The sequence below is a fragment of the Tachysurus fulvidraco genome, chromosome 25, assembly GCF_022655615.1.
Source record: "Tachysurus fulvidraco isolate hzauxx_2018 chromosome 25, HZAU_PFXX_2.0, whole genome shotgun sequence".
Taxonomy (NCBI): domain Eukaryota; kingdom Metazoa; phylum Chordata; class Actinopteri; order Siluriformes; family Bagridae; genus Tachysurus; species Tachysurus fulvidraco.
Genome location: NC_062542.1, coordinates 12,487,691 through 12,501,329, shown reverse-complemented (window position 1 = coordinate 12,501,329; position 13,639 = coordinate 12,487,691). Strand labels below are relative to the sequence as shown.

The window sequence follows — 13,639 nt, the reverse complement described above, 5'->3', positions numbered from 1 at the left end:
TACATACATAAATAAGAATAATAATAAGAAGCCTTTATTATCGCCACATATACATTACAGCACAGTGGAATACTTTTCTTCACATACCCCAACTGTGGAGGCTGGGGTCAGACTGCAGGAGCGGTTATGATACAGCGCTCCTGGAGTAGGGAGGGCTGAGGGCCTTGCTCAAGGGCCCAGCAGTGGCAGTTTGACTGTGCTGGGCCTTGAATCCTGATCCTCCGATCAACAACCCAGAGCATTAACCAGTTGAGCCACAACTGCCCCCTCAAATATACTATATACTATATAAAGTTAGATAGAGTTAAACCTACATAAATATCTATACAGACACATATGGTTTTGCCTGAGCGTAGTGCTCAAGACACAGAGAGTTTCCTGAGATGATTCAGTAATTTGAATGTTGCTGTGAGTTTTTATCTTTAGTGATTTGGCAGATTCTATTTAGAGAGTGCAGTGCATAAGAAACTGATACATGGAGGGATCGGGTAGCGAAAAAGTGCAGAAAAACAAGTGTGTAGCACTCATTAGCTCCTGCTTCGTGACTAACGTCTAATTTTTATCAATATTCTTCCCTAAAACCCCCAAATCTGATTGAAATGATGACGTATTCGGGTGCTTATTGAATGCTTTCATTTCGGAGGAATAGAGCGTCAGGCTAAAATGATAATTAGTTCATTAAATATCTAAATCAAGTACTGATTCATAAACTGTTCACATAAAAAGCTGTAGTGCTGCAATATTCAGTGTACAGAGTCATAAAAGCTACAATGGCTATGAAATGAATCAGAAATATCCAATGGCTTTTGACTGGGATGTGGTAGCTCAGTGGATAAGGTGTTGGGCTACTGATCGGAAGGTCATGGGTTCGAACCCCAGGTCCACTAAGCTGCCACTGCTGGGCCCCTGAGCAAGGCCCTTAACCCTCAGTTGCTCAGTTGTAAGTCACTCTGGATAAGGGTGTCTGCTAAATGCCGTAAATGTAAATGACTGCTAACCTCTCATTATGTTTGCTTGGATTATGTCACTGCATGGGTGAGTTCGTGTTCGGTCATTCTGCGTTGATCGAAAGGTCATTTTAGTCTTTGAATATAAAATGCTTTAATAACGCAGCCGCTGGTTTTGGAAGTGATACAACAAACATGTGTACAATAAGGAAAACTCCCACAATTCTCTGTCAACAAATAATGACAAACCAAACTCATCAAAGCCTTACAAGGCCATACAGCTTGGGAAAGCAAAATGTCTGTTCATTTTGAAGTCCTTTTGAAGTCCAAAATTGAGTCATGTGGTTAATATATAAATAACAAAACCACTACTTATAGTAATAGTAATAATAATTCATGTTTGGGGTTTTACTTAGCCAGTGGCTCTCTGGCAGTCGTACATTTTTATATAGTTATAGTCAAGTTTCAGTCACTACAAGAGTGCCCTCGATTACACTCTGTTACAGCCACCGATGTGGTCGAGTGAAAGCTAACGTGCTACATCACGTGAAGACACCTCTTCTTCTCAAAGGTGCCGTATGGCAGCCGAACAAGTTCAGACTCCTGAGGTGTCCTGCAGATAATTTATCCAGACTTCTTGCTCCCAGACTGGTGAATAAGATAGACAACCCTTCCCAACGTTTATGCTTTCAAGCAAGACAACAACAGGCAATTACACATTTTCTCTGCTTCTACACATCATGGAGGCATTATTTTTTGAGACAAGTGATATTGGAATCAGTGTTAAGCTTTGTGTGGTCTGACGCTTCTTTAGTTCACCTACAGTTTTAGTTCCCTCCTGCCAATAGTTCATATTTACAGTTTGCTTATGATGTCTTTACATAATGAAGCATTTCAGAGAAACCTGTCTAGCTTAACTGTGACTGATGGAAAGAAGGAAGCTTGTTCCCAAAGAAATTGTTAGTTGCTAGGTTTGAACTCTCTTAGGCCTGAATTCCCAAAGATAGACCCACAAATGCAGAGCCACTCAGTACAATCCTTTATCAACTCTTCTTATATTACTGATAGATGTTCTTCTTATATCACTGATAGTGCCACGAAGTGAATTAAACCAAATTTTTATGGTACCCTCAGGAGGCCACCTACCTCGACATGGCGATTTCCACTTTGCTTCTGGCAACATTGGCTGCTCTCCTCGCTCCCTCCACTGCTCTGTCCACTTTTTCTTTGGTTTTGGGATTTTTCAGTGGAATAAGCTGCTTCTTTATCCCTCGGACCAGTATGTTATTTTTGTACTTTCCTTCTTGCCGGGTTCCATCCTGAAAAATGGTGCAGCCGTATCCCTGCCGCTTGTTGTTCAACCACTCCCCTTCGTATTTGGTGCCATCAGAGCGTTCGCTCACTCCAAAACCGCATCGCTTGTCATTTTTCCACTCTCCTGCATAGGACTCGGTGACTGTGGCATCCATTTTGTCATCGGTGTCTACAATGTCCTCTGTGTCTGTCTTCTCCTCATCCTCTGCGTCGCTTGAGCTAATTCGACTCATGGCAGAACTACGTGTCGAGCTGGGTTTGCTGGAAATTGAACTTTTTGATTCGGACTTCCTGAGCTGACGAAGGCTCCCAAACAAGGACCCACGCCGGACCAAAGGCTTTTTTTTCTTCTCAACATAGACATTTAAGACGAAGCCACCTCGTGCGTTGGCCGGCAGGTTGGAGGCCTCATCCTGCAGCAGCACAGCCCCGTTGCTCTGCATGCTTCGTAGGGATGATAAAGAAGTTCGCAAAGGGGAGCGAATGGTCATGGCCATGCCAAACGGGACACTCTGTCTCACGCCATAACCATGGCGCATCCCACCCATCCACTGACCCTGATATGTACCTACAAAAAAAGAACATTTGCAATCACACTATTTTCTTTTTTTGTGACAATGTGTCATATTGTACATCTTGTGAGTATCTAATGTCAGATTCACTGTCATTCACTCATTACTCATGCTTTCATTTTGGACTTTAAATATGACTTATGGGTTTAAAAATGACCATTTTGCATGTTTTATGCCTTAGAGTCGCAGTTTCGGTCCAGCCCTTTCAAATATCTAGATCTGTCTACTTATTATTGTTTATTATTGTTCACTCTCTGGAAGCATTCACTTGTTCCCACCCCCTCAAATCTGTGCATTTTGTCAGCATAACCAACGACTCATACTTGTAAGTGTGTAAATGCTGTTCGTGCTTAAATTGCGATTTGCAATTTTAACATGAAAGTAAAAATGGAAATTGAGATTTGTAACTGTAATATTAATGTTATAATATTAATGTTAACTGTAGTATTAATGTAATATTAATATTAATGTATTAATTAATGTTGTAAAACCTTGCTATAATCATATTTACAAATCGGATTACTTATTCTGATACAACTGCAATCTCAACGTAACCCCATGTAATTTGCGACCCTGTAAGGGAAAATTCACTTAAAAGCTAAACAAAATTCTTAATGACTTCACACTGGAGTTTATCCTGTTTTTTGAATTCCAACTCTCTATTCACATTATACTTGTTAAATTGTGCATTTCTGCAATGTTTACATATTATTACCTAATGCTTTGTACTTATACTCATTGCATATCAGTATTTTCTCACTCTTTCTTCACTTTATGACATTTGTGACACTTTATGACACTTTCTTCACTTTCATGACATTTTCTAACACAAGTTTGTTTTATTTTTCTATGCAATATTATTCAATTATTTTCTTCGGTGTAAATTAGATTAGATTAGATTAGATTAGATTCAACTTTATTGTCATTACACATGTACAAGTACAAGGCAACGAAATGCAGTTTAGGTCTAACCAAAATGCAATAGCGGGAAGTGCAGGATATACAGTTTTTACATTAAATAAGTTAAATAAAATGGTAAATATAGAAGTAAGTTACAGATGTGTATGTACTATGAACATACTATACAGATGGCTATAACTATAAACTGAAATTTACAGAAGGATATGTGCTGTAACAAAATATATGGCTATTACTATAAACAGTAATTTACATATGTGTATGTACTATGAACATAATAATATACAGATGAATATATAGATATATACTATGAATATAATATACTGGTGAATATATAGTCAATTATAAATATATAAATCAATTCCAGACTCATGTTTTATAGATTTTTATTCAGATATTTAATCAACTGCCAGTTCAGTGGTCAACACTGGCCCAGTTTCTTTCCCTGGTATAACATTTCTGGGTCACCAGTGTGGACACGGCTGACTTTCATCCACCTTTTAACTCCATCTTCCAGCTTTGGTCCAACTTGTACAGCAAGAACTCAAAATAGGACTTAATCCATCTGACTTTGCTACCTGTGTGTTTACTTAAAGTGTGTTTATTTTTAAACTGCACTTTTATTGGTTGAAAATATCAGTCCTTTATTTATCTCTACTCACCTCCATCCTCATAGGTTTCCACCCCGTATCCGTCTTGCAGTCCGTTATTCCAGGTGCCATCATACCTGGCAGGTGACTCTCGGGTCTGGCGGACACCGTAACGGCCCTTGAACCCGTGGCTCCACTCACCCCGGTACTCCCAGCGTCCTTTGCGCTCTACGCCGAGCCCGTGCCGCTTGCCGTGCGCCCAGTAGCCCCGGTACGTGTTGCCGCTGGGCCATGTGTACACACCGACTATCTCAAAGCCGTAAGACCACGCGCCGCTGTACTCGCCCTGTCCGCGCGGCCCCGTGCACACGCCGTGCCCGTGCGCTTTCCCTCCCTCCCAGCCGCCGCAGTAAGTGCCGCCATCGTTGAAGTCGAACCGGCCGCCCGTCATTCAGAACTAAATAATAATCCTTTTTGTTGTAGTTGTTGTAGTTGTTGTTGTTGTCGTTGTCTTTTTCCCCCCAGTGTTCTTATTTTCCGGGATGTAGAATAAATAAACATAAACAAATAAACATGAACGGGAGAGTGTGAGATGGATGTGAGGCGGCTGGCAGGGTTGGAGGGCGTGTGTGTGTGTGTGTGTGAGTGTGTGTGAATGGGGAGGCAGACGGAGCGCTTGCGATGAAATCAGGGTTGCCAGATTGATATGGTTTCGACGCCCATATTGCACCTGCTGTCAACAGGTTCCATCATAATATTCGGTTTTATATTCATAATGTAACGGTGTGTTTGAGCTGTAAAAGCCCTTGTCGTGAGTGACAAATACAACAAGAAGAACATTGTGTGTGTGTGTGTGTGTGTGTGTGTGTGTGTGTGTGTGTGTGTGTGTGTGTGTGTGTGTGTGTGTGTGTGTGAGTATGTGAGTAAGTGTGTGTGAGAGAGAGTGTGTGTGTGTGAGAGAGTTTGTGTGCGTGTGTGTGTGTGAGAGAGAGAGGTTGTGTGCGTGCGTGCGTGTGTGTGTGTGTGTGTGTGTGTGTGTGTGTGTGTGTGTGAGTGAGAGAGAGAGATAGAGATAGAGAGTTTGTGTGCGTGCGTGCGTGCGTGCGTGCGTGCGTGCGTGTGTGTGTGTGTGTGTGTGTGTGTGTGTGTGTGTGTGTGTGTGTGTGTGTGTGTGTGTGTGTGAATTCAATCGTTTATTTTCATTGTACTGAGTTTTTCCACCTGTCTACCTGCCAAAGCATGATTTATTAAAAGTGACCAGACAGGCAACCCTAGCTTTTTTATACTTTTAAGGTTCTCTGAGATTGAGTCATGAAATATTATGACGTTGTTGTTTGTTTTATTCCCTCAAATTCATTCATTCATTCATTCATTCATTCATTCATTCATTCATTCATTCGTTCGTTCATTCATTTTCTACCACTTATCCGAATCACCTCGGGTCTCAGGCGTCATCGGATTCCCTCAAATTCATCATGTAAATTTAGTAAACAGCTATTATATATATATATATATATATATATATATATATATATATATATATATATATATATATATATATATATATATATATATATATATATATGTTATATATGTTATATATGTATAACAGTCATAGTATACTTTTTACAAAATAATTGTTTATTAGTCTGAATTTAGTAATATTGATAGGATTTTTTTTGGTCTTTTTTAGTATTTGACTAATAAACATATTTGGTTATATCACTCATATCAATATTATGACAAAATGTACAGCTCATACAAATCTCTCTCTCTATTATCCAGGAACAAATTCTCTGTCTTTGCATTATAAATTCCAAATCATATTTTCATTAACAGACCCACTGTAACAGACCCATAGGGAATCTCTGAAGGAGATCTCTGTCACCTTAATAGCTTCAGGACACCGGCCATATTGATCAATGCCTTATTATATTCCAATATATTTTATCGATACATTTATACAGACGCACTAATGACCGTGCCTACAATATTATATAATGATATAATGTGAAATATATCAGGTGGTTGTACTATATGTGTGTAACATTATAATTTTTGTAAAAATAAAAAGTGCAGTTCAATACAATAAAACAATAAAACAAACAATAAAACTCATGACAGTGTGCAGGACTGTTTTATGTAAAACAAACAAACAAACAAACAAACAAACAAACAAACAAATAAATAAATAAATAAATATATTGATGTATTAATTAATGTATTAATTTATTAATCAATGAACAAACAAACAAACAAACAAACAAATAAATATGTTTAGTGTCTTAATTGTTTTCCATTCATTGATATGTTCATTTGTATGTCCAGCACTTTGGTCAACGTTAGTTGGTTTAAATCTGCTTTATAAATAAACTGCACTTACTATCCTTGCTATTTCAATAACACTCCAAGAGCTTTAAATGCTAGATAAGTAGTGAAAGTACAAAATTGTGATTTATTTGTATAAATATATAATATTTTTAATAGTTGGATATAATAAACCCAGCATAAATTGCCACTTTCATTTAGATATTTCACTGTATTTATATAAAAAATCTTGCTTTATGAAATAGTACCAAATGTTTAATAAATCTCAATAAACTTCCTACATTTATGACTAGAACTGTAGAAGTGGGGGGACGATTATACAGTGACACCTATTGGTGAATTGAGATAGTGTTTAATAATACGTTTCGTTTTTTAAACAATAAACGTATTTAATAACAGCGAAGTCATTGGGACCTTGATTTTTGAATGTCCTTGTGAGAATAAACCATCGTTTATACATATATTACTTTCATAAAAACATCACAATTTATTATTTCTTAAAACCGAGGCGTTTAGGAACCAATCACAGGTAGGAACTAAAGATGAGAGGTTGGAAATCAAGGGATGGCGGACTTTATGTGTAGCTGCAATACTTTTATTTTAAAAATATATTAAATATTAAAAAATAAATACATGTTAAAATTGCATATTATATAAAAACCCGCATTTAAAAAATATTTTACCTGTCCATAAATATAAAAGTGTTATAAAAGCGTCTTCTCTGCACATTTACTTTAGTTGTAAGTCTCAGTTAAAGGTTGTTTCCCTTTTATTGACATTTAAGATGGCGGCGCAGGAAGAGAAGGAATCTCTCCTTCAGGAAGAAACAGGAGCAGAGATGCTTAAAGGCAGCGAGGCAGAAATGAAGAGCTGCGAGAAGAAAGAGTCGAAACTGGTTCTGTATCACTGGACCCAGTCATTCAGCTCTCAGAAGGTAAATAAACATGAAAACATGACGCAGTCAACAGGAATAGAGGAGGTCATAAAATGCAGCACAGTTAAAAAAAAACTGCTGTGTTTATGCACAATGGCATATAGCGCTGTCTTAATACTTTGATTTATTACTTTAAATTGAAGCAAAATACAAAAAAAAATCTTTGTGTGTCCAAAATGGTGTCCCACCTTGTTTTTCCTATAAACATATAATTTCTATGTTCCTTTAGTACTGTAGATGAGCATGAGGGTTGGGTGTGTTACAGACATATTGTAGATGTAAGTGTTTATTCATCCATCCATCCATCCATCCATCCATCCTCCTGTCTGTCTGTCTGTCTGTCTGTCTGTCTATCTATCTATCTATCTATCTATCTATCTATCTATCTATCTATCTATCTATCCATGTCTCCATCCATCTATCTATCCTTCCAGTAATCTATCTATCTATCTATCTATCTATCTATCTATCTATCTATCTATCCTTGCTTCTATCTATCTATCTATCTATCTATCTATCTATCTATCTATCTATCTATCTATCTATCTATCTATCCAGATATCCATGTATCCATCCATGTATCCATCCATCCATCCATCCATCCATCCATCCTTCCTTCCATTCATCTGTCTATCTATCCATTTATCCATCCATCTATCCTTCCATCCATCCATCCATCCATCCATCTATACTGGCTAATAAGAAAATGATTTTTTTTTTTTTTTACGTTTGAAGAATGCTCAGAAAGAAGGCAAAGGCTCTGTATAAAAATTCACCGGTTCTCGCCGAACAACTAAGCGACCCCAGACAGCGAAGCTTTTAGTATCGTGTGTGTTGTATGTGTGTTGCAGGTGAGGCTTGCCATAGCTGAGAAGGGTTTGCAGTGTAAGGAGTATGATGTGAGCTTGCCTCTGAGCGAACACAACGAGCCATGGTTCATGCGTCTGAACCCAGCCGGCGAGGTTCCTGTTCTGGTGCATGATGATCGTGTCATCTGTGACCCTGCTCAGATCATGGATTACTTAGAGGACACTTTCAACGATGGTGAACACACTAAGCTCTCATTTACACTTTAACCTAGGGGACTAAATGGGGCTTTGGCAAGTTTAATCAAATAATTTAGTCAGATATTTATATTTATATAGGAGTAGGTGATTATGGGTAAAATATATCACAGTACTTGATTTAAATGATGCACAATATGTATTACAATATATAGGTTTTCTAATAAATTGTCAGAAAAGTGTAGTATTGTCATATTGACCAGCATTACTGTATGTTTACATTTGGCATTGTGACTTTAAACATGACCTTCATACTTACTTCTGCAACGATTTAGGTTCTATTTTTTATCTATTATTTAATTTATATCCAATTACCAAACTTTACTTTAAATTTATATGAAAATGTATAATTTGTTGCATGTTTTTATCATTTTATCCTTCATATCCATTACGGTTTGAGAAAAGTGTTCCTTTTGTTTTATTTTCTGTTTACACTTTGTGTTTTCATCACCATTTTAAGTTCATCATGATGCCAAATTTGGATAAAGCTGACCATAAAGAGTGTATGGTGAGTGAGTGATTTCTCAATGTTATTCTGGAGTGATGTATTGTCTGTGTACAGTGTTTTTTGTTTACAAAAGCAGTTTGTAACTTCAGAGCCTTCTGCGGACTGTGTGAAAATCAGAAAAAATATCACAAGTACAAATGACGATGACACCAGCCAGCAGTGTGTGTGTCTGAAGTGGGAGACGGTGCTTTCTTTCTTCAGAGTGTGTTGTGCTTGTCCTGTGAAACAGCATGAGCAGCAGTTTAAATCAAATCACTAATGTTCTGGCTGCTTTCACATAAGTATGATAACCTTAACTCTCCTGGGTTGGTAGTCATATTTTGGAAGGAAACGGAGAAAAATCTGGGAAAATGCATAGCTGAACAGATCTGGCTAATTTCAGGGCCAGAAGATTAGTTAAAAATATGTTAGTATAATTTTAGACATTTTATGCTTTTTACTGGTTTAAAAACAATTTGGAAAAATTACACACTGCAACTTTAAATAGCAGCTGGTAGAAACTGTCCATACAACTTTTTCAGTGTATCGTGTGTGTGTGTGTGTGTGTGTGTGTGTGTGTGTGTGTGTGTTCTTGATTCAGACAAAACTCCAAAGCTGATTCCAGAAACAGGGAGCACGTATTATCACAGAGTCCAGCATTATCGCGAACTGCTGGACTCCTTGCCCATGGACGCTTACACGCACGGCTGCATCCTCCATCCTGAGCTCAGCGTAGACTCCCACATCCCAGCCTACGCCAACACACGCATCCGCGGTAAGTACTATAACACACCTGATAGCAAACCTTTAAACTCATCGAAGCAGAGATGCTTCGTGTTTTCGTCAGATGCTGAGTTGATGAACCATTTTGGGAAGCACAGTATAACGAGTTTTGTTGTGGACCAGTTTTAGACAAATATTCATGACTGTAATGTTGGGTGCAAACATTTGTACACCCAGTCAAATGAAGGGAACAAAATTAAATATGATTATACTTTTTAATTATTATTTACTTATGGAGTCAAATTAGGGGGGATGTGGTGTATGCAACAATTTTGGCAAACATTTTTTTTTTACATAATTTTTTTAAAGGTCTTGCTGATACATCAGGGTTCTCAATGTTTTTTGCAATCATGGACCACTTTAACTGTTAAATTAATTCCACAGATTTCTCAGGACAGATTTATGAACATATTCCCCTTTTTCAAATGTATTGCCTTTTTACTCTGGTTATTTGAGCTATGGATCATTTTGTTCTTGAGCCTTTTGTATTCTAGGCATTCATTATAGGCTTTTTAGAAAAATGTAATTAACGTAAATATATTCTGTGTATTAAAAAAAACATTAGATGTGCATAAAGATCTGGATGAATGCAAATAAAAGGAATTGATATTGTTAATAATTAATAATGCGAGTTCACTCTCTCTCACAGCTCAGATCGGGAGCACAGAATCTGAGCTGAAGAAACTGGCAGAAGAAAACCCAGAGCTTAAAGATGCTTACATCTCAAAACAGAGACGCCTAAAAGTGAGGAACGTCTACTTGCTCGAAAATAGAAAAAGCAGTACACAGATTGAGTGATGATGATGATGATGATGATTCAGACTGTTTATACATGCCTTGATTTAGAGAGTAATAAGCAACACTGAATATCAATGTGTCCAGACAAAGCTGTTCGATCACGACAATGTGAAATATCTGAAGAAGATTCTGGATGAGCTGGTGCAAGTTATGGATCAAGTGGAGACCGAACTGCAGAGGAGAGCAGAGGAGACACCAGGTATCCGAATCTCAGCCTTACTGCAGCTTCGGTGCACATTTAAAGCTGCCATTTGTAATTTGTTACACGAGTGTGTTGAGACTTGTATTAATCATATTACCGGCGATTCACAATATTGACCTTTTCAAAAACGGGCCTTTTCAGCTCCACCACTTTTCCTTAAAAGACAGCTCATGCTGCGTACATAGTTAGTGTATCTATACAAATATGTGTTCATTGCAGTTTCAGCTCACATTACTGAGACTTGCCAGAGCATGTCACATGTCTCGCTTTTTCAGTGTAGTTTTTTTTTTCTAAAACAGATCACAGTTTACATGAGAAATTGCATGTGGAGCAGGAAGCGCAGTGAGGTATAGAACCAGTAGGAAGTCTTGTGATACAACTTGATTCGCGAAGCGGTAGCTCAGTGGTTAAAGTGTTGGACTGCGGATCGGAAAGTTGTGAGTTTGAATCCCAGGGCCATCAATCTACAACTCCTGGGCCCCTGAGCAAGGCCCTCAACTCTATTGCTTAGCTGTACAAACAAGAGAAATGTGAGTTGCTCTGGATAAGGGCATCTGCCGAATGCTGTAGATGTAAATGGTTCTCCAGTCTGCACTTGTTCAGGAAGTAAAGTAACCTGCACGCGTGTTTTAGTCAATGACGTCATTATTACTTTCACATGGGGTGGCGGGGGAACATAGTGGGGCAGAGAAGAGGTGAGATGCCTCACTGCACATAATAGCATCAAAATAATACATGTAAAAAGTATCTTGATACGTGTTGTTCTGTATGCATGTTTGTGCTGATGAAAGATGAACACAAATGCACCGGGGTTCAAGAGAATCAAGTGAGTCTGAAACCAGACCAGCGCTGCTGGGGCACCTGGAATAACGGGCTCGGATTCAGAATGCCCTGTGTGGGAAAACTGCACAATGTTCACCCATCTTAAGAGATCTCCATACTGATGCACCTGACTTTTCTCCTTTCTCTTTTCCCCTAGAGGAAGGAACTCAGCAGTCATGGCTGTGCGGCGAGTTTTTCAGCATGGCCGACGTTTCGCTCGCCGTCACACTCCATCGGCTCAAGTTCCTCGGCCTCTCGCGTCGTTACTGGGGCAACGGCACACGGCCCAACCTCGAGTCGTACTACGAGCGTGTCCTGGAGCGCCCCACGTTCTGCAGGGTCCTCGGCCACGTCAACAACATCCTAATATCAGCCGTGTTACCAACTGCTTTCAGAGTGGCCAGAAAAAGAGCTCCCACCTTCATAGGGACCACAGTGTTAATTGGATTGTTAGGGGGTGCAACATATTTTGCTTTTCTTTATTTCAAAAAACGACTGCTTGTGTCCTAAAGTATCTATAGGCATTTTTTTGTGGCCTCGTCAGGATGTGTTGATGAACTGTTAAGGGTTAACTATTCAATTTAAACATGCTTCACAAAGCAGCTTAAAGGAAAAATCATTACTTGTGTAACGCGTTGTAACCATCGGGCCGCTAAACATTCTAATGGTACAAAGTATCAGAAACCTCACAGACTCAATTTGTTCCTATAACTAGTCTAATTTATTATGCTGATGTTTGCCAAGAGCATTCATTAGCTAACTAATACCCAAGCTTTGGCAGTGATCTTGAGCTTGTAGGAGGTTTTTAGTTTCATACAAGTGAGTGGATTTTAAGCTCAGATAAAGATCAGTCCTTAGGAACTGCATGCTCAGGGTCACAGTCGTTTAAATCGTGCTACTAGATTATTTATATCTTAGGGAAAAATATGTCATTCACCAACAAGTACAAATAATAGTGATGATACTTAAAAACAATCCAACCTCCATCTCTCCAGTGATCTAGCTGAGGTCGAGGACGCACACATTCCCATTATTGTGATGTTTATATTATACCTGTGCTACACAAGCGTTTGCAAGTTTTTGTGACTTGTGACTCACAAAAGCCGTGTGTGAGTGTGTGAGAGAGAGAATGGGATCACTTGGAACTCCTGTTTAGATTTGTTTTATTATCCGTAATTTACAGTGATAATCAAAGTATATGCACATTAAGCACTTTTGATTTAATCCTCCGTTATGTGTAGAACGTTATGAACACCTTCTTTGTTCTGTCCTGAACTTTCCACAGCGATACCGTGTATATTATATATAATAAAATATAATAATTCATCATAATGTCTGAAAAAGTATATAGGTTTTCAGGACTTTTATTCAGAACGGGTGATGGGAAATTAGGTAATTACACTGGATTGAAAGTGCAATATCAGCACAATCACATGAATAGGAGCCTTGTTTTATTTCATTACTTCTTTGGTTTATTTAGTAAAGCTGTGCATTTCATTAGTCTTGTCTTCTGTACCAGGTAACAGTGAACATCAGTGTCAGATTAACCTCTTGGCTTTTCTTTATCTTTACCTGTCTTGTATGGAACTGTTTGAAAACCATGTTACACTATAATAAAATAACTCATTCTGGCAATGCACTGTGTTCATCTTCAGTCATTTTAGACACACACAGTGGATATAAATAGTCGACACACCATTGTAGATTTTCACAATGTAAAAAACGAAGGTATGTCGGATCTTTTTCTACCTTTAATGTGAAATAGCAACCACAATAATTCAGGTGAAAAAATGTATACATGTTTGAAGGGAAAAAACATGCAATACCTAGTGATGTTAATCTCTGAAATGGCATAAGCTCTCCTGTGTAAGCCTAATAGT

The 13,639-nt window shown here is 38.3% G+C and overlaps 2 protein-coding genes across 4 annotated transcripts in view; one reads left to right on the top strand and one right to left on the bottom strand.

Moving 5' to 3' along the window:
- Window positions 1–5,145, bottom strand: part of jph1a (junctophilin 1a) — a 34,756-nt gene extending 29,611 nt beyond the window's left edge. For 2 of the 3 annotated variants that reach the window (XM_047808722.1, XM_047808723.1), the window contains exons 1-2: window positions 4,414–5,145; window positions 2,094–2,829 (exon numbers count right to left, since the gene is read on the bottom strand). In XM_047808722.1, the coding sequence (XP_047664678.1) occupies window positions 2,094–2,829; window positions 4,414–4,792 (1,115 nt within the window). In that variant the 5' untranslated portion in view covers window positions 4,793–5,145. The remainder of the gene's footprint in view (window positions 1–2,093; window positions 2,830–4,413) is intronic. The other variant, XM_027174093.2, reaches the window with a different exon arrangement.
- Window positions 5,146–7,178: 2,033 nt separating this feature from the next.
- On the top strand, window positions 7,179–13,388 carry gdap1 (ganglioside induced differentiation associated protein 1). The gene is made up of 7 exons (XM_027169831.2): window positions 7,179–7,198; window positions 7,454–7,603; window positions 8,455–8,647; window positions 9,756–9,929; window positions 10,587–10,681; window positions 10,820–10,934; window positions 11,917–13,388. The coding sequence occupies exons 2-7, from the start codon at window positions 7,454–7,456 to the stop codon at window positions 12,267–12,269; spliced, it is 1,080 nt and encodes a 359-aa protein (XP_027025632.1). The 5' UTR covers window positions 7,179–7,198; the 3' UTR covers window positions 12,270–13,388.
- The last annotated feature ends 251 nt before the right edge of the window (window positions 13,389–13,639 follow it).